This window comes from Trichosurus vulpecula, chromosome 9 (genome assembly GCF_011100635.1).
Source record: "Trichosurus vulpecula isolate mTriVul1 chromosome 9, mTriVul1.pri, whole genome shotgun sequence".
NCBI lineage: Eukaryota > Metazoa > Chordata > Mammalia > Diprotodontia > Phalangeridae > Trichosurus > Trichosurus vulpecula.
This window is the reverse complement of record NC_050581.1, coordinates 88,671,007-88,692,260: the sequence shown is the minus strand read 5'-3', so window position 1 is coordinate 88,692,260 and position 21,254 is coordinate 88,671,007. Positions and strand designations below refer to the sequence as shown.

The following is a 21,254-nucleotide window of genomic DNA, read 5'->3' as shown; positions in this document are numbered from 1 at the left end:
ATGATGAAGTATCAGATATAGGAAATCCTTATGGTTCACAAAAAAGACAAAATTTTTAAAAGCTTCTATCATATAAATAGCTGAGGAAATCCTATTTTAATATAATTAGCTTTTTGTTCTTATGACCAGACAATATGACTGTTTGCTGATGGCTGATTTAAAAATGATTCACATCTGCAGTCATTAGCTTATTATCTGTGGAAATATAATCAATTTCATGTTATATGTTGTCATTTGAGGCTTTCCAAACACTTTCTACCTCTGTTCTTGAAGGAAGAAAGTATGGTTCTAAGGTTCTCACTCATGCTGCCAGCAAATAGGTATTTGACCAGCCTGGCCAATTGTTTATCATGGAAACCAGGTGCACCTTACCGATGTATAGAAGTCATGTTTTATTTTTTTTCAATTTTCATTTCATAACTCCACTTCAGAATATTCTAAGAGCATTTCTCCTTGTTAATTTCCTGATCCCACATCAAACTTGTGCAACATTATTTATGACATCTATCTCAGTGCCCACTTTCACACTGAAGTCACTAAGTATCAAAATATGAAGGATTTTAAATTGCTGATAGAACCTCAACTTCTTTGCCTTCCAAATGGATGTCCGTTTATAAGGTGAAATTATGTTTACTGTGATCTCTTTCTTGTTGTAATGCAGTGTAAAGAAAAATTATTAAATGCCCCATGAAGCTATACCTCTTATTTCCTCTGGCTACAACACAAAAACAAGTTTGGCAACTCTTTTTATCCATCTATCTTGTAAGGAAAACCTGTGAGCCAGCCTTCCACTTAGGGGCCACTTGTTTCAATCCAACTTCTGGTTTCATGTATAGCAATAGTATCCATATAGATATGGGAGGAGAAAGCAGCCAAGAGTAAGTGGAATACTCAGCAACATCAGTCATTGCAGAAAGTCAAGGACAATGAGAACTAAAAAGAGACCATTGGATAGAATGGTGGTGGTTCTCTCTTTCTCCGTGTGATTGAATTATCAGGAAGGTATGGGAGCCATATCAGCATGGGAGATGGGCAGAGGAGGGGTCCTGCCTTTATATTCTTTTTTCTAGGTTGTCTGCTGTTCATATAGTTCCTGTCCATTTGGTGGGAGAGGGCCTCCAACTGTTTTTGTACTCTGCAATGAAAAAATTCATAAATAATAACTTTCATTAGATCTAAATCACCCAGTATAAAATAAAACCACTCCTGAAAAAAATGACATCTGAAATTGTGGTTTTGGAAAAGGTAGAGAAGTCAAGTTTTATGCAACCAATTTTTATAGTCATGGAATATTAGAAATAGAAAGGACCTTAGGTATTATACTCTAGGACAACCTCACCCTGTATTATATAAATAGATATAGATCCAGAGGAGCCAAATGATTTTCTCAAATTTGCTTGGCCAGCAAATGGCAGAGTAGGAATCCATTTTACAGATGAGGAAACTGAGGGTGAGAAAGCATGCATGTCTAGGATCATATAGCAAATTACATAACCAGGATTTGAGCCAAGATCTTCTGACCCCAAATCCAACTGAACATATATTTATTAAAAATCTGCCATATCCCAGACACTATGCTAAGCACTGAACATATGTTTTTTAAAGGCCAAAAAGAAAAAGTCCTTTCTCTCAGTATAATAGGAGATAACATGCAAATAACTATATAAAAAGAAGATATATAAGTGGATAAATCAAAGATAATCAACAGATGGAAGGCACTAGCATGAAGGAAGATCAGGGAAGGCTTGCCTTGGACTTGAAGGAAGCCAGAGAACCCAGGAGGTAGAGGATTCCAGGCATGAGGGAAAGTCAGTGAAAATGTCCAGAGTTGAGAGATGTTCATGGAATCAAAGGAAGCCAGTGTCACTAGATTGCAGTATATGTGGAGGAAAGTAAAGTGTAATAGGGAATAAAGTAGGTAATAGGTAATAAAGGGTTTTAAAAGCCAAAGAAAAGGTATTTCATTTTGTCCTGGAGACAATAGAGAGTCGACTCTGAAGTCTCTTGAAGAAAGGATTGAGTTGGACCTGCACTTTAGAATGAGCACTTTGACAGCTGAGTGGCAGACAGACTTGAATGTGGACAGATTTGGAGTGGGGAGTCCAGCCAACATGTTATTTCAATAGTCCAGGCTGGAGGTAAGGAGGGCCTGAAGCGGAGTAGTGGCATGTCACTGGAAATAAGGAGGTATGTAAAAGAGATGTTGCTGAGGTAGACTTGACAAGATTTAGTATCAGATTAGATATGGAGATTAGCAGAAAGTTGGGTCAAGTGTGACACCTTAAGTTATTAGCATGAGCACCCAGGCGGCTGGCAGTACCCTCAACAGTAAAAGGAAAATGGGAAGGGGTGAAGGGTGTGTGTGTGTGTGTGTGTGTGTGTGTGTGTGTGTGTGTGTAAGTTAATGATGTCTATGGGACATTCCATTCAAGTTGTCCAGTTGGCAACTGGAAATGTGAAAATGGAAATGAGAAGAGTATTCTTCCTAGTGCCATATACTGTCTCCAAGCCACACTTTGTGCTCCATGGATTTTTTTGAGGCTTCCTGGAACCAAGGAAGATAATTTGTTTGAGATGTAGCCCTTCATGTTTGTATTCCCCTCCCTTCTCAAAAACACTATGTTTTGATTGTTTCCCAGAGTGGCCATGTAGAAAGAGTAATGAACTTGAAGTACTAATCATATGCTGAAGACCCAGATCTGCTACTTACAGCCCTTGCAACCACAAGCAACCCACTTAAGTACTCTGAGTCCTACTCTCCACCTATGCAAAAAGGGAGCAAGAAGATTTACCTCATAGAACTATGCAAAGAAAGTGATTGGTAAACTTTAAAGGGCTCTGCGAATTGGAGTTGTCAATATGATAAAATAATAATACAATTTTTCTGTTACTAGTGATAGACTCAGGGAGCATTAGAATTCTCAACCTTCTGCCTCCATGCCAGTATTTTCTCCCTTTCTACTGTTTTATTATACTCATCAAAACTTCACTTTCCAGTTTCCAATTCCTTAACTTTCTACATTTCACAAAAAGTATCTATTACAAAGCATGGAAGCATGGGTACTTTTTAATTGTCCTACATTAATATGCTAGAAGAATAATTCCTGTTAATGATTTTATACATATATATGTATGTATATATATATCCTAAGAATAAAACAAGCCTTAACTGCCTAAGAGACATCCCCTCATTGACAATTTACTATTCTAGGTCTTTAAAAGGTCCTGAGCTTAGCCTAAGGCAAAGAATATTATGTAAGAGAAGGGCGAACTTTTATAACCTGTGGCCAAAAAACCAAAGAGGAAAAGAAAGACAAAGTCCTTTTTTTTGTGGGGGTGGAGGGGTGGTGGTTCAAGGTCATCGGGAGTTTAGGCTGCAGTAAGAAAAGACTGGTTAGCTTTATCTGTATTTTGGCCAGTAAATGAGGAGATCTATCTCTTCTATATAATTAGGTGTTTTTGATAGCTGTTATGAAAAACAAAACAACAAAAAAAAAGGATGTGTCCTTTTTGTGGTTTCTCTTTGATGGTTTTCTAAAGGAGGTATTTTGAGGATTTTGTCTTAAAAGCACTCTCACTGGCAGTGAAAAACTAGTGGTTAGTGTGGGTGTGAGTCTGTTGTATTATGTGGTAAAGATCCCCCTCCCACTGAAGTAAAGTAACTGGGACTCAGGGAATTCTCCTAGGGTTCTGCTCTATGATTAAGGTTTGTGATTTTCTTGAAGATGGCCTGGCAGTTCTAACAATGTAATCTTGCTCATTTACTGTGATTCTAAGTGCAAATTTATAGCCACTCCAAAGTTGGGGAATCAAATTATGTACACAGAAAATAGTCCACTTGACTCTGATGCCATCTGCTTTCTTCCCTATGTTATGTTCTTAGATAACAGTTAAAAGCCAAGTGTAAGACGATAAAGGAAGTGCAGCTGGGAAGGTTTCATTCCTTGCTCTGGCTTTTCATGAATGTACCTTAGGTAAATCTCTGCCTCATTTTCTCTTTCTGTTAAATGGAGCTTTATACATTTTTCAGTGTACCTGTTGCATCGAAATGTCAGTTTCTCTTTTGCATCAGAATGCTCTGGTGGCCTGGCCAATAATCCTTGGAAAAACTTCTTGGAGAAAATCTTAAGGATGAGGTACTACACACATGTAGTGTTTAAGTTTAAGTGATACTGGAAGGTTTTCATTTGAGGTTTTTCCTTTGATGCATGAAGTGTTTGGTCGTAATATCATCTAGAAAGATACTTTTTCCTACTTGCTCAGTTGGACATGCTATTGAGTTGATATCCTTTCGTTGCTAGTTGAGCAAGATATATTAATAATCATAATTTCCACTCTTTCCATCTCTCTACCTGAATTCTCCTAAACCTATTCTTCATCCTCATGATGACTTCAGTTCCTCCATTCTTCTCTGTTCGCAAATGCATCACCTACGTTCTGTCATCATTTTCCTCTCCACTGTAATCTACATGACCTTGAGCAAGTCACTGAACCTCCCTGGGCCTCAGTTTCCTCATCTGTAAAATAAGAAGATTGGACTAGAAATTCAGCGCTTCTAAAACTGTGGGTTGCAATCCCCTATGGGGTCCCAACAGTAAAAGATTTCTGAAAGCACAATGACCAAAAATTAATAAAAAATCAAACACATAATGAATCCGAGGTGTTTCTGGAATCACTTGCTTATGTTGCATCTCACAACTTCACTGCAGCCTTGGTTCTGAACACAAAGCATTCACACTTTGAATACACAATGCCAGTGAAGGCTGCCAAAAGGGGAAAAGGGGTCTCCATTGGAAAAAAGTGTAAGAAGTCCTGGACTAGATGACCTCTGAAATGCATTCCAGCTGTAAACCTCTGGTCCTTAATTTCCACTTATTCACCAACCAGCTTAGGCATCTGCTCTGATGTAGAGCTCTATGGGTTAGGCACTATTGGGTGAGAGGCAGTGAAATATTTGGCATACACATGGGCCCTGAGCTAATGGAGCTCATATAGGAACATTCGGAATGATAGAAGATGCTGTATAATCTCCAAGGCCCCTGCCAGCCCTAACATTTTCACTCTATGACTTTTTCTCTCTGGGTACCAATGTACCAACTACAGAGAGAGACAAAGGGGAATGAGAAGCAGCTACTCATGACAACTTAGTAAGTCAGTGTCACTGTACATTGTCTACTGTTATGTTGTATACCATTTGAATCTTTTAAGAAGTGATTGAGGACTGGTAATCCAGCTTCTGTGTTTCCAAATGATGTGTCACCTAGGCACTTTTACTTATTCTGGTGACTGGTCATTGTAGTGCTTATCCGCACATTTCCCAGACACTGACAGAACAGGATATGCAATGAAGATCTGCCAACTGCTATTACTTATCATCAGCTCCATGAAAGACTAATGAGTAGGATTTGAAGGATAAACAGTTGATGGCATCCATCAGGCCTCTTGCTTTACCTCATTGCCATAGATAATGAGGATTTGACCACATGTGCTTAGGTCTGTTGTCATTTTATTGATAAAGTTTTAAATTATCATTATTACATTTTGTCTGCCCAGAGCGTTTATCCATCCTTACTAAATTTCTGGGATTACTTACTGCTCGCCTGAATCTAACAACCTACAGGAACAGCACTGATTCAACCCAAAAGACAGATCCAGATGGACGAATGCTGAATTATCTAAAGACAATTCAGCATTTAATCAATGTTTTCTTTCTTTGTGAAACTGGTATGAATGTAGGCTGCCTCCCATCTGCTTCATCACGTATGTGAAGCCATCCTCATTTTTTTTAACAGGATATCTCAAAGGATTTGTTCCACTATGACAAAAGATGATAGGGTAGAAGGAGATATAACGTGGGTTGAAGAGATAAAGGATAGCCATTTTCTGGTGTGTTTCATCGAGATGACTTGTTGCTATTAGCTTAGTTCTCCCCAGCTGGCTGGTTGAATAACTTCTCCTCCCTTGATGCATCATTCCCAGGGGCTCACACTCTAGAAAGCTGTTCTTTAACACACTGAACGAATACACCTATTTTGGTGACATAACCACAGTTCCATTCTTCTTTTCTTCATTGGTCTCTATAGATAGTAGATATCTTATCCAAAGGGAGACGAGAAGGTGAAATGAACAGAGGCAGAGATAAGTTGACAGAAGTCTTTGAATTCCTGGAAGAAGTTTAATTACTCTCGTTTAATATAGGTGGTTTTCCACATCTATAGGTGAACTGTCATCCATATGAAAGAAAAGTTTATCAAAGAGAATAACATCTTCCAACAAAGACACTAAACATCTATAGGATGTTCTTAGGATATTTTATAGAGAAAAGCAAGAGGGAAAGAGCTCATATAACCAGAATTATTCATTAGTTGAGCCTAGGGTTGGTGACAGCTATAGTTTCAGGATCACAGTACTTAATGGCTAAGACCCAAGTTAATGAGTTTTAATTATTAAAGGCTGATATACTAGTGACTGTTAACAATGCAGTTTCTCTAGCAAAACTCTCACCTTTTCAGTACAATCTGTGTGTTATCTAAAATAATCACATTAGGATTTCTCACTATGAGCCTCCCAAGAAACCAGAAATGGCCTTAACTACATGATTTTGGTAGATTCCCATTAAGGTACAGTACTCTGCAGAGAACTATTCAGTCAACTGGAGCTGCACAATTTGAAAAGACTTATATAATCTCAGAAAGTAAAATTGGGTTGATTTTTCTAAAATAGTCCTGAGTGAATTGGATATTATTGATAACTGTATCATGTTCAGAAACTATTTGAGGCAGTTATAAATTTAATGAAATATACTTAGCACAGTGCCTTACACATAGTAGGCATTTTATATATACTTATTCTTTTTTCCCTCCCTTCCCTTTTCTACTTACTACCAAGCAGAACTTAGTCTTCTCAACAGGTCATGTATATGACCTTAATATATTAATTTTTAGGTATTTAACTAGGTATTTAATTTTTAGATATTTAATTTTTAGGTATTTATTTAACTCTGAACTTTCGACTTTTGCATTCATCTATCTTTTAAGGGCTTGAAAACTGTAGACAGATTTTTTTAGAAGTGTTTAAAAGTCATGACTTATTACAATGCCAAAAAAAATTGCCTTTAACCATATCACATAAATATCCTAGGTATTTTCCCCCTGCTCGATTAGCCTTCACTGAACTTTTTGTCTCCCCTGTGCCTAGCACAAGACTCTACACACAGTCAGTGCTTAAATGTTCGAATGAATGAATATTAGAAAATTGCATATTATCTGAAATTCTTATAAAGTTATTGATAACATGATTATTGTCCCCAGTGTGATTGTAATTGCTTTCTGATTAGAGTCCTTTGACTCAAGGTTCTCAGCTTTCTTCTCCATTCTCAATATAGTTCCAAAAGCTAGTTTTCCATGGTACAGATTTGATCATGTAACTCCTTTGCTCAGTAAGCTCTGGCTCCCTATTGCCCCTAGAATCAAATAAAAATTTCTTTGTTTGGATTTTAAAGCATTTCGCGATGGCCTAAGGGTTCTGTGTTTCCTCTAGGATTAAATAAAGGTTCCTCTGTTTGGATTTTGAAATCCTTCACAGCCAGATCTGGACCTACATTTCCAGGCATTTTCTGTTTGATTCCTCTTCACCCACTCTGTGCTTATAAGGAAACTGGCCTTCTTGTTGTTCTTCCCATAGGCCACTCAATCACCTGTCTCCATAGCTTTATACAAGCTTTGTGCCTCTTAAAAATCTCAATTTTCCTTCAAAGCTTAGATCAAATTCCACTTCCTAGAAGGGGCATATCCTGATTCCCAGCACCTGGTGCCTACAGTTGATAGAGCACCAGGCATAGAGTCAGGAAGACTTATCTTCCTTGGTTCAGATCTGGCCTCAGACACTTACTAGTTATGTGACCCTGGGCAAGTTACTTAACCCTGCTGGCCTCAGTTTTCTCATCTATAAAATGTAGTTGAGAAGGAAATGGCAAACCACTCCAGTATCTTTGCCAAGAAAACCCAAATAGGGTCATGAAGAGCCAGACTCAACTGAAAATGACTAAACAACAACATTATTTTACATGTAACATACATATATTCATGCTGTCTCCTCCGATAGAATCTAAGCTCCTAGATGGGAAGAGCCATTTCATTTTTCTCTTTGTAATCCCAGCACCTAGCAGAGTACCAGGAATATAGTAGAGGTTTAATAAGATGCTTATCAACTGATTGATATATGTGCGTTTTGTATTCATCATAATTCTATGCAGACATGAATGTTAAATGAATGAATTATAATGATTTGGCTATCCTAGAAATTTAGAGCATTTTAATTTCCATATTTGACTATAATAGAAGCTACAAATTTTAAAATCTGTTTAAAAATTAAGGTTTTTCTAGTCAAGACCAAAAACAATTCCCAAAAGAATGACTATGATTAAATATAAGCAGAGAGTTCATTCATTCCTTTGTAACTAGTATCTTTGTTCTTCAACGCATTTCACTTTTTCTCTTAAGTAAAATTAACAGTAGATGAAGTAAGGGGTTACAGGAATGCAAAAATATATATAGAAGAAATGATAATAAAGAGTAAACTGAAATAAAGACCATCAATAGTTACTTTGATATTAGTACTATCCTTCGGGGCAATTCTTATGCATATCTTCTGTTAAAATCTCCCTAGCAACCTGAGTTTTGTTTGTTTGTTTATTTTAACTGAAAGCCAATCTGCCCAGAAAATCAATTATTCTTCAATGACATTGGGCTACATAGATAAACTTTTTGACTGAAGTAAAGTTTGATCTGACTTTCGCACTGACTTCTTCAGTTGTTTAACTGAACCAAACAAGTTGCCTTGTTACTTATTCTAGTAATGCATGCTCTGGTGTGCCTGTGATTTCATCAATATGAGAATTCCCTTCAGTGATACAGCTTGCTATCCAATATTTATTATGTTCCAGGTGCAGTGCTGAGCAAGAGGGTTTAAACCTGTCCTTCCTTAAAAACAGTGACTACTCTCAAAGAGTTCACAGTTTAATTGATGGGGGAAAATGGGGAAATTATACCAATAATATACCAATAATCACAACACCATACAAGGGTGTTGTGAGGACAAAGGAAGGTCATATAAACCTTCAGTTGCTACAAAAATGGCAGCTATTATTCATATGACTATTTCATGTTGTATTCCATATTAATCTTCATCTTTGCAGTAAGGATCATCTTGATATAATCTGGCTTCGGCATATAAAATGTGGTTATGTTTGCTCCTTTTGATAAATGTCCACAATGCATTGTTATACAAATATTGATTCTTGCTTTGTTTTGTTACCTGTTTTTCTTTTCAAGTCGATTGACCCTGGTCAGCAGTTCACATGGGAACATTCAAATCTGGAAGTAAACAAACCAAAGAATAGATACGCAAATGTAATTGCATATGACCATTCTCGAGTTCTTTTATCAGCAATAGAAGGTAAGGAAAACCTCTGAGCATGTACATCCTTTCTGTTGGTTGAAAAGTCTGTATGTCTGGTTGCTATCCAGCCCTGAAAAGTGAAATAATTGTGTCAAGTCAAAACTTCCTTCAGAACTTTCTCAAAATTGATTATTGCCCATTTTTGGAGGTCTCCCTAAAGATACTGGCTTGACCGCTTCTCAGGTATTGTAAGAGAGAATTCTTTTTTCCCATGTGGGTTAGTATAAATGGCTTAGGGGATTTTAACTCAGAGATTCTCTAATATAGTACTTTGATTGAAGAAGTTGCTGCGTTCAGGGTATTTTTCAACTTTGCTTGAATCATGACATGACTGATTGCTAGAACTTGGAAGGGCCCTGAGAAATAATCTAGTCCAATTCTGATTTTATAGAGGAAGAAGTAAATTTCTAGAAAGGAGAGATGACTTGTCCAAAGTCATCCAGCTAGATTATTAGCAGAGCTAGAATTAGAATCCAGGTCTCCTGCCTGGTAAACTAATCTTCTTATTCTATACAACAATCTTTCAATATTCTACATGTAGGCTCAGCATGGATTTTTAAAGAGTAGGATTTTGATGCATGCCCTTATTGAAACACATCTGCCATTTTTCTGCTAACTCATACAGCCTTATGTGATCTGCCTCTAATTCGTTCCTGGTACCTCTCATAAGAACTTAAGTCCAGCAAATTAGAAATTTCACTGGGCCCACTATTTTATTTCCTGTATTTTTTAAGTTGAGTAAAACTAGTCCTAATAATAATCCTAGGGCAGAAGCTGAGAATGGGAATGGAATTTAGAAGTCTTATAGTCTGACTTTCTACCCTATCTAGGAATCTCTCCAAGAGCTCCCAACCTCACAAGGCAGACCTCTCTCTCATTGTCCAGCTTTCCTTGTCAGCATATTGTGTCATATTTAGCTGAATTCTAGGTCCTTGTAACTTCCACTTTGATGTTAGTTCTGTCTTTTTTGAGATACTTTAAATAAATCTAATCCATATATTTCCAAGGGCTCTCAAACATGCCTTTGACTTGATAAGGCAGAACCAAGATGAATTCAGAGAGATTATATCATAATAGACTCCTCCCTTAACATGAAATGAATACCATCACTTTAGGGGCAGCACCAAGAATTGCCATGGTATTCTTGACAGCCTGAGAAGGGAAGCAAAGATACACACACAATTCCCCAGCTGCTTTTCTGCCAAGGCAACATGTGTATGAAGAGACATGTAGACATAAAATGGGGAGATTTCTCCTCGGGATTCCAGACTGTGAACTGGTCAGCCTTTCTCAAACTCAAGAATCAATCAGTCGGTCGAAAAATATTTATTAAGCACTTCTTAGGTGACAGGCACTATACTAAGCACTGGAGATGAAAAGAAAGGCAAAAGACAGTTCCTGCCCTCAAGGATTTTACAGTCCAGTAGGAGAGGACTAAATACCGAAGGAAACTGAAAAGCAGATGAGGAGGGCAATACCTGGTAGGGGACAGAAGTATCTGGTGAGAGGGGGCATGGCGGAGAAATCCAGAGGAGTGCATCTGAATGGAAAATGAAGAGATAGCTGGCCTGAGCACCGTGCTTTAAATGAAGGTCCTGGGACACCCTCTCATCCTCTGGTTAGAGGTAGAGAGGGGCCCCTGGGGCAGAGGCTACTGATGAGGTGTGACATCCAGTGCAGAAGTGATCTTACAGGATAAAGAGGTTCCCGGGGCATGAGAGAGAAGTCCAAAGGGGTGTACACTCACCAGGGTCTGACTTTTTTTCCTATAGATAGTTCAAGTCGCCTAAAGCCAACATGAGGGGGCAGCTTGATTAATTCACTACCTATCCTAACTCTGCAGTGTCACTGCTTGTTAAAGCTCAGGTGGGGCTGAATTTGTTTCTTTTTTTAGCCTTGTTATTCGGTTGGTTCAGTTGTGTCCAACTCTTCATAACCCTGTGTGGAGTTTTCTTGGCAAAAATACTAGAGTGGTTTGCTATTTCCTTCTCTAGCTCATTTTACAGGTGAGGAAGCTGAGGCAAACAGGGTTAAGTGACTTGCCCAGGATCCCACAGCTAGTAAGTGTCTGACACCAGATTTAAACTCAGGTCCTTCTGACTCCAGAGTGGCGTTCTATCTATTGCACCACCTTAATGATGGATGACCAATTAAGCTACTTCCTCTGACATGGTAGTAACTGCTTCTATGTTAACAGTGCTAGCAGACAACTTTCAGGTATTAAAGAGACTCCTTATGTCTCCTGTTGTCTTTTCTTCTCCCTGCCTAATATTCCTAGCTCCTTTACTTGTCCTCTTGGGAAATGGTTTCTAGTTGCCATCTAAACATGTGATATTTTCAGTGCCTTTCTTACAATGAAGTGCCAAGAAGGGAACGCAATACACCAGAGAGGGTCGAGTAAGTACAGATTCATTTTCATTTTGTAGACCCTTCTTTTTGTAGGACCATTCTTATCCTTCAATAGTTTAAACAATTTTGATCTCTTTAGTGTGGATTTTGCTTCTGTCGGTGTAGATCACAACCCATCCAAACAGCCTCATCTTATGTGATTCTTGTCCATTTTCTTCTGTCCATCCTCCAAAGAGCACTTAAAAGTTCTTGAGGCCTTCCTCTTGTTCTCCTGGTTTCTCTCAATGAAACTCAAGGTTGGATTAGTTTGTTTTTTGTTTTGTTTCATTTGGCAACTGTATTTTGTACTGTTGACTCATGTGAAGCTTGCAGTCAACTAAAACCCCGAGTTCTTTTTCACTTGAGCAGCTGTTAAGCTAAGATCCTCCCTTCCTAATCCATGGGGACTTTGCTGTTTAAGCTTTTCAATCTCGAGAAGTGCCTGTTTATCCTTAAGTTGGTGGGGATTTTTTTCCCTTTTTAAATCTATGATGTTTACCATTACAATAACTCCATAATATCTTCTCCAAAAGATAAATTAGAGATTTGGAATCTCCTCAAAAGGCTCCTCAGTAAAGAATTCATTTAGTCCTAGTTTTTTTTTAAATTACAACCTTCTTTCATTATCATATTATTCCCCTGTTCAAAAACCTTTAGTAGCTCCCCATTGCTACAGGACATTTTTATTGCCCCATTTTCTCCTGTAGAATCAAATAGAAAGTTCTTACTCTGACAATAGAATTGTAAATAGTGTGTGCTTCCACAATCTGACTCTGACCTACCTTTCATTTTTGTATCCCAGCACTTAGCATAATACCCTACATGTAGTGCTTTAAAAATATTTGTTGAATTGAGACAAATAACTGCCCCAATCTCCCTTCTTCACCAAAGTACTAAGTGATATGGATCTTGTTTGTAGTTAAAAAGAAACAAAATTGATTTATAAAGAGAAACAGGGTCTTTTTGACATTGTTTTTATTACGCTCTAATAACTGAATTAGTTGGTGTTCACTTTCCGTTTCACAAAATAAAGAAACTTAGTCGCTTCAAAAAATTAAGTTGCCAAGGTCAGTTAAATGTGAGACAGTGGCAAAAAGGCAGCTGTCCTTTTGGGGCAAATGAATCATACTTCACTGGTCATTGTTTACATCCAAGTGCAGAGTGCACATAGATCCTGGATGAGTACTGATTACATTTGACTCCTTTCTTTCCACTCCGCAGATATGTTAAGCAAATCAGTGGTGATCCTTTGGTCTCAGATAATTCCAACAAAGAGCAGCAATTTAGTCTCAAATATCAGAAAGCCAAGAGTCTTTACTCCACTATGGAAAGCAAGAGTATGAAGTGAAAGACCAAAAATTTGAACTGGATGCTAGGAACAGATCTGTAATGGTCTTAGAGGCAGTGTCAGGCTGCTTTGTTGTAGGATTCTTTTCTCCCTGCTAAACTAGGTCATTCAGTATTATCTGCTCTCTACACTTGGCCTTCTTTGTCAGTGTTAGTCTTTACAAGCTACTTTCCCACCACAGTCAATGATATTGGAGTAGAAAGAGTATGTTTCCACATCCTTCCCCCCCCCCCACAAAAAAAGAGGTTGATAAATGCCTAGGGCTTGTACCTCTACTCTTATTGTAGTATAAAGGCCAAATAATTTGAATCAAATGAAAAATATGGCTTTTGTTTATTTTAGATCTAATTTCCCCAAAATCAGCTTCAAATTAAAAGCTGAACTAGAAATCTGAAGCCTCTTTAGACTCAGGTATTCTATAAATTCAACAATTCACTTCAATCTAGCTAATATTTATTATACACCATACCGTTGGGGTTTAGACTGGTGCCCACCCAGGGACACCAAAAACTGTTGGGGTTTCATCATGTGTTGTGGTGGAACTATCTCAAAGAATTCAGAGTCAGATCACCTCTAGTCCAAGTATAGGCATTTATTTAGATTGACATCTCTCATGAAGCAGGCTAAGTTCCAAGAGAAACTAGCAACTTCAGAGAAAGCAAGATGGATTTTTATAGTGTAAAGATACAATTACATAACAAAAATTATGGATATCAAAAAGGCAGGAGGGGTTTGTTAAGGGATTAGGTAATAGTGGAGGGGTCCCATCCGCAGTGGAACTGCACAGGCAATTATCCACAATGCATATAGAAAAACCCATTTGGGGAGAGTATGTATGTATGATAATGATATTATAATGAGCCTCTCTATGTCATAAGTTCCCTCTAGGTCAGTTCTTTACCATTACCGTGGAGGTGCCTACTTAGGGAAAGTCCTTTCTATTGTTTTGGGGTCCACGTCCTGCTTGGGCATCCTGAAGGCACTGCTTTCTGATTGGCTGGGTATTATGGTCTTGTCTGAGACTAGATGGATATGGTTGTGGTTGAGTGCATGGACACACCTGCTATTTCTGTGGGAAGTATGAGAAATAGGTCTGAGAGCAGTAGCTAGCTAGAGGCAGTGGCTGGGATCCCATCACATGGACACACCTGCTATTTCTGTGAGAAATATGAGCTCTTGGACACGCCTGTTGTTCCAGTGAGCAGGGAGGCATACATGAAGAAGTCAGGATATTGGCAGGGGGCTGGGGGCGGGGGTGAGTGGCTAGGTAGGGGCAGTGGGCCTGCTGTTCAGTGGGACCTATAAGGACGTTAGAATATTGAGGCTGGGGGCAGCTTTATTAGGATTCCATCAATACCCTCTGTAGTCTACTGTCAAGCAGACATTTTGTTTTCTGGAGATAAAAAATAGTAGCATTGAGGAATTGTCTTTTCCAAATCATAATAATTTAGAAATACAGATATATTGAAAACTGTACTCTTCTCACAAACTCATTGTTATCATCATGATGTATTTATTGTTGTTGTGGCTGTTATAATATTAAGCTACATTCAACTGGTGATCTAACTACATTCAATTTCCCCCTATTTTCAATTTATTATATCCATCAGCTGTGGAATGCTTAAATCCTAGTTTATACTTATATCATTATGCCTTATAACTTAGAATAACTTAACTTACTTTCCCTGTTAACAAACAATCATTTTCTTTAGTAAAGAACCCTGCTTCTTCCAGATTAGTCTATACTTTGCTGGTAAATGGGGTCCAATTTACTTCTCACTTTTGAAGCCATTTAATTTTCTTTTAATTATGTGATGACTACCCATTCAACGAGCTGGGAAATTCTGTATGGAAAAAATTAAAGAAGAGATTTTGCATGAGACCCCAGTGGCAATGTCTTCACACCTTGACCTTTTCCTCAATTATGAATTATCATCTGCTTTATTTGTGAAGAGTATCTAGAACTCGTTTGGGCTTAAATTCCTGTTTTTCAATGGTGTTATTAGAATTCGCTTCCTTTCCCATGAAAACTCTGAGGCTTCTTAGCAGCATTTTTAGTAGCCTAATGAGAAATATATTTTTCAAAGAGCAAACAACATAGGGCAGTGTTACATTTTTGTAGTACACTATCATTTTCTAAATATTCTTTTGATTGCTTAGGAACACTTTAAAATACAGAGCAAAAAAAGAGTACTGGCTTGGCAATAAGGAAAGCCAGGCTCTCATCCTTGCTCTGCTATTAACTAGCTGGGTGACCTTGGGAAGTCAATTTCACTTCTCTTAGTTTTAGGCTTCTATTAAGGGAATTGGATTATATGGTCTCCAAAGGACCATCTAGCACTAAAATGCTTTGGTTCTATAATCTTAAGTGATGCTAAAGTTAGAGATACTCACACATACACACACACACACGCACACACGCACAATAAGTTTCACATTTTGATGGTAAATATTTCCAGAATTTCAAGTGTAAATAATGGAATGAAGTGGAAAAGCATTGCTTATGTTGTCAGAGGACCTGGGTTAAAATCCTGCCTCTTCACTTATTACTTGTATGACCTTTGGCAGGTCACTTAACTTCCCTGGTCTTCAGTTTCCTCATCAATAAAGTAAAGGGTTGAAGTAGATGGTCTCTGAGGAGCCTTTCCAACTCAAACTTCAGGATTATATCTTCCCCACGTACATATATATAAAGCATGCCCTCTCTCCATGTTCCTACTCCCTTTCTTAGAAACCAGTTAAAAAACTCTACATTTCCCCTTATACCTTTGAACCCAACTATTTAAGCAGAGGAAACTCCTTTCAGGCTTACTTGCAGCTCCTTGAGTAAAAGAGCTGTGGGTGAGGGCAGGAATGAAATTAGTTAGCATCCTGATATGGTATGATCTCATCCTCGTAATACATAAGTGAGAAAACTGCATATATTTGAAATAATCTGTGAAGCAAAAGAAAGTATTGATGTTTGATAAATGGAGACTAGGCAAATAATAGTGGTACAAATTGCAAAAGGGGGAAATGTGTCCTTTTAAATGGAAATCTAAAATGTATCATCTGCTGTTTGATTTGCATAATAGAAGCAATTCAGGAAAATCCAAGTGTAAATAATATAGATCATATTACAACAGCTTGATTATTTGTGTGATGGGTAATTTAGCACCTTTAAAATGGGAAAGTGTTTCCCAGGGGAATCATCCTCTATAAGATAAATCTAATAAAAGAAAGGCAAGAAGCTGCTACTATTACTCTACAGTATTGATTCACCAGTTGTATGCCACCACAAGAGTTTTTAATATTTAAGTCAAGAGGAGAAGGTTCTCCTCAGTCAGTTTCTGTAGTTGCTCTGTGGCTAGGAACAGCTGTCGGCACAGGTTGACATACTAGCATGGTGCCCATCCCAGCCATTTTAGAATGCCCTCTTTTGAGAATCCTTTTTACAAACCACAGTGTCTACAACGCTGTGATAAATTCACTATGTGGAAAAATACATGAAAACAACTGTTCAAGCAAAATGAAGCATTTTGGAGAATTGTTGATGTTGCGTGGTACAATATTTTAATTAATTGTGGCAAAGAAAAGCATTCTGTAGGAAGTTCTGTCACTTCGGAATTGAAGTCATTATCTGTCTCCTGAAAGAATCCCTTTGATAGCTGCCATCTGATACCTTTTGTGTAGCCTTGTTAAATATGATCTCTTTTGTTGTTTGCCTTTTAGTTTTGCGCTTAACTCTGTGAATATTATTAGACACTCCTTTTTTCTGAATTACACTAAAATTGTTGAATCTGTTCCTTAAGAATACCTCCAGTTAGATGCCCTCTCTTAACAAAATGTATCGTGTAGCAAAAGAACTATTTTCAGAGACACTTTTTATTATTTTTGTCTTATACTAGCTTTAGTTCATTTGGCTCACATCACATCAGCTATTGAGTGAAGTCTATAATACAACTTCATCAGCATTTCCAACTTATGCCTGCTTTTTCTCAAGTTAATTGTAAGCACAAAGAGATTTAATCCTATTACTTTGGGGTTTGTTTGGTTATCTGCTAGCATCTCCCTTTTTGAGCCATACACAGATGAATGTTTATGGTTTCGTTTATCTTAGCTAGAAAAAGTAGTCTTTGGAAGACTGGAAGTCATCTCACAGGGTGTTTACAATGTATGTAAAATATAGCATCCAATTACCACTATTTAAGATGGCAACTTTTTCCATCAGACCAAGCAAATGGTGCTGACATCTCCATTCTCCACCACATGCTCTATTATTGTTTGAGTGCCAATGACTGACCTATGAACATAGCATTTTAACCTGCTGCTGTTCCACTTATTGTCATTTCATTATAGCTCATGGGAGAGGAAAACATAAACTATTGAGAATAAATTGCTTTTTAATATCTCTTATCTTTCAGTTTGCCTTAGTGAGCTTACTTATTGGGTTCTTACTCTACTACTCTTACAGATGATGAAATTGAGGTCTGGAGATGGAAGGTGATTTTTCTGTTCCTATAGACTTAGTCAATTGCAGATCTAGGAAAAGATTCTTTCTGAAAAACCTATCCTTTGAGGCTTTGTTCTGTAGCCAGCTGTGTCTCCTGTGTGGTATATGCGATGGGTTGGCTGTTAGAGAAGTCAGATAATACTAGTGTTGTCTCTTAGGGAGATGCTTGTTTATTTTGGGTAGTACCTGAAAAAGAGCATTCAAACTCAAGGATAACGTTTTGGTTAAAGGAACAACTGGGAATTGCTTCATATGAATCAAGTAGCTTGTGTTTCTTAAGTTAGGGAGTCTTGAAAACGTCATTAAAATAATGCAAGCTGGAACTTGAAAGATGAAGTGTAGGCATTTAAAAAAATGCCCTTTTGTATAGTATAGATTACGAGGTCTCTGAATGTGATACACAAATTAGATACAGTGTGAGACCACAGAATAGTGTGTCTATGGACAAAGCGCTTCCAAATTCTGTAATCAGAAGCAAGCACAGGTGTGGGTAATCCCCTGCACATTTATAGATAGCTTTGGAATGTAGGCAGAGGCACACACTCAGGCCAACTGTTGCTCAGATGTTCATACCCACACCCTCTACCAGTCCCAAGAAATTTTCAACTCAGGTCAGTTGTTGGCAGGCTGGAGACAGTTATCAAACAGGAAGACTGTAGATAATTGAGAGATCCCTTAATACATGCTCAAGAATTGACTCTGACCTGTCTATATGAATTTAGTTACATAGAGAAAGCACATGTTTAGCAGTTTAGCCTGTTCTTTTAGTAAACAAGTTAGACATGGCCTTTGCAAAAGCCTTTAGAGAAAATGATCTATTCTACAGGAAAAGAAGCCAGGCCAGGTCAACAAGCATTTATGTGCTTACTGTGTGCCAGGAATTTTGCTAAGTACTGGAGGTAAAAAGGACAAAAACAGTCCTTAACCTCAAAGAGCTTACAGTCTAATGGGAGAGACAGGGAAGTAACTATTCACAAACAATATATATAGAGGATAAATTGGAGATAATCTCAGATAGAAGTCACGAAGATTAATGACTGGAAAAGACTTCTTACAAAAGATGAGACTTCAGCTGGGACTTAAAAGAAGACAAGGAATACAGGAGATGGAGATGAGAAGGCAAAGGATTCTAAGCATGGAAGTGCTCACAGTTGGAAGATGGAGTGTTTTGTTCAGAGAATGGCAAGAAGGCCATTGGATCACATGGTGCATGAAAGAAAGTAAGGTATAAGGAGACTGGAAAGGTAGGGCGGGGCCAGGTCATGAAAACTTTATAAGTCAGAGGATTTTATATTTGATCCTAAAGATAAGGGATCTATTGACTAAACTACAGGACTACACAGTGATGAGGCAATTAAATGGGTTCTGCCTTTGTGGAAAACAATATTTCCTCTGGATGGTTTGCAAATAGACTACTTCACTCTACCAGAGCAGAAATAGCCTTACATGTGACAACTCAGATATAATGGAAGAAGAATGCTAGATTTTATTCTTCATCAGCAGTTTACTTTCTCTGTATAGCAGTTAACTCTGAATTTTATTAATTTCTAAATTCCAAGTTTCACATGGAGTGGAAAAGTGAAGATAATGTTCTTTCTGAATCATTAGCAGCCAGAATCAGTTCTGTACCTCATTGTGAACTAGAATCAGTTTTCTGTGGTAGAAGAAAAGGGGGCTTTTATTTTCCCTTCAGAATTTACCATTGTAGGATCCCAAGAGGGAATAAGGATTGAAAGAACAGGTTGATCTAAAAACAAACCCTTTTTTTTAAATAAACCTCAAAATGAATTCAGTTGCTGATTGGTAGAACTATACTCTAGAGACATTACAATGATGAAATAAATATTTGATTCAACACTGTGATTTAATCCAGAAGTGTAATACTTGGTAGAATTCTCCCTTTCTATCTCTGCAGCACTTTTCTATAGACCCTCTGGAACCAGGGAAGGAAAATTCCCTCCTTCCGCTGTGCCTTTCTGTAAATGCTTACGCAAACAGAGCATTTCTCTGTGGGTATAGCAACCTGACCTCCAGCCCACCAGTTTAGGAATCTGGCTGCATACCAGGGTAAAAACTGATCCCTACAGTGTCAGAAATAGAATTGATGGGAATCTCTTTAAAGACTGTCAGTGTTCAATTCCCACCCTAATCTGAAAGGCACAAGACCTTTGTTTATCTTGCAATAACTGCAGACTGGACTCTGAGTCCATGATTACTGAGTATGTGGCATAGATTATTAGGTCTAGAAGGAACCAACTAACCTCCTCATATTTTATAATTGAGGAAACTGAGATCTCAAAAATGTTAAGTGACTTGCCCAAAGTTACAGATTATAACCCAAGTATTTTGATTTCTTTTTGAGTATAGTCATTCTATAATATGATTGCAATGCCACTAATAAATACTTGTTTTTAATAATTTTAGTAGTTTTGGTAAAGTGATATATCCATGCTTTTACTTTTATTGGTGTTCTTTTCACCAATTCAGCTCATAACCTCCCTGTGCCTTCCAGTCCTCTATGATTCTAGTCTGTGACTTTCTGTAGAGGATTTGACCTAGGTGCAGGTGTCATCCCTTTATTCTTTTACTATCTCAGAGGTACCAAGGTGACATTTGTCCATCTACTGCTTCCCCATCTCAGTAAAGGAAAATCTAGCCATGTATTTCCCCAGTAATGTCTTCCACATCTCTTCCAGAAGTCATCATTGTCAATAGCATGTCACAAACTTCTTGTGCCTATCCTACACATTTTCGTTGTCCTTTGGATTGTTTCTTTGGTCTAGACCTGCAAATCTGCAAAAGGAGCTTGGCATTGAAAAATTCCTTCCACTGCCACATTTCAACAATTTATCTGTAACTTACAATCTTGGAGAACTCTTTATGAGACTGAAGTGTTAAATGTTTGCCCATGATCGCACAGATACTGGATGTCAGAGGCAGGACTTCAATGCAAGTCTTTCAGATTTCAAGCCTGGTCTTCTATTTACAAGAGGTTTTTTTTTGTAATTCTAATTACTCTGAAATAATAGTATTCCATAATTCAGAATAAAATACTGTAACTGTGTTAGAATACTGGTGTTAAAAGAATGGGCTTTTGCAGCAGGGAACAGCTTGGGATCAGTGAAAGTGTTGCATTAATTTCCTAAATGTGGTCCAACCTATTCTCCATCTACTCATTTCTGAGCCTAGTTTATTATCCATCAGAAACACCGGTCCACATGTAGATGGACTGATCCAGTGGGTTGTCTTTATAGCCATATACTGTCATCTGAGAGATATGCCTTTTCATCTCCTTTTTCAATATGGAGAGAATAATAGCCTCTTTCACATTGATGAATTTCTCTAGAGAGGTTTAAATGTTAAATTAAAGGTTGGCATGTCTTATTATTTACAGTGGCACAAATCAAGCTATTAATATCTTTTTACATATCATAAGCACCCTTTCATTATTCGGTCTTTTGTTATAGGGATTTTGATGACATGTCTGACTACATTTTGGTTACTTTTTAAAAATTAAATAAAAGAATCATCAGAAATATTATCCAGATATCCCTAATTATATAGATA

The 21,254-nt window shown here is 37.7% G+C and overlaps 1 protein-coding gene across 8 annotated transcripts in view; it reads left to right on the top strand.

The window, feature by feature from the left end:
- The window catches only part of PTPRD (protein tyrosine phosphatase receptor type D), a 220,386-nt gene that overhangs the window by 117,657 nt on the left and 81,475 nt on the right, over positions 1-21,254 (top strand). For all 8 annotated transcript variants that reach the window (XM_036737982.1, XM_036737977.1, XM_036737980.1 and 5 more), the window contains one exon: positions 9,333-9,456. In XM_036737982.1, the coding sequence (XP_036593877.1) occupies positions 9,333-9,456 (124 nt within the window). The remainder of the gene's footprint in view (positions 1-9,332; positions 9,457-21,254) is intronic.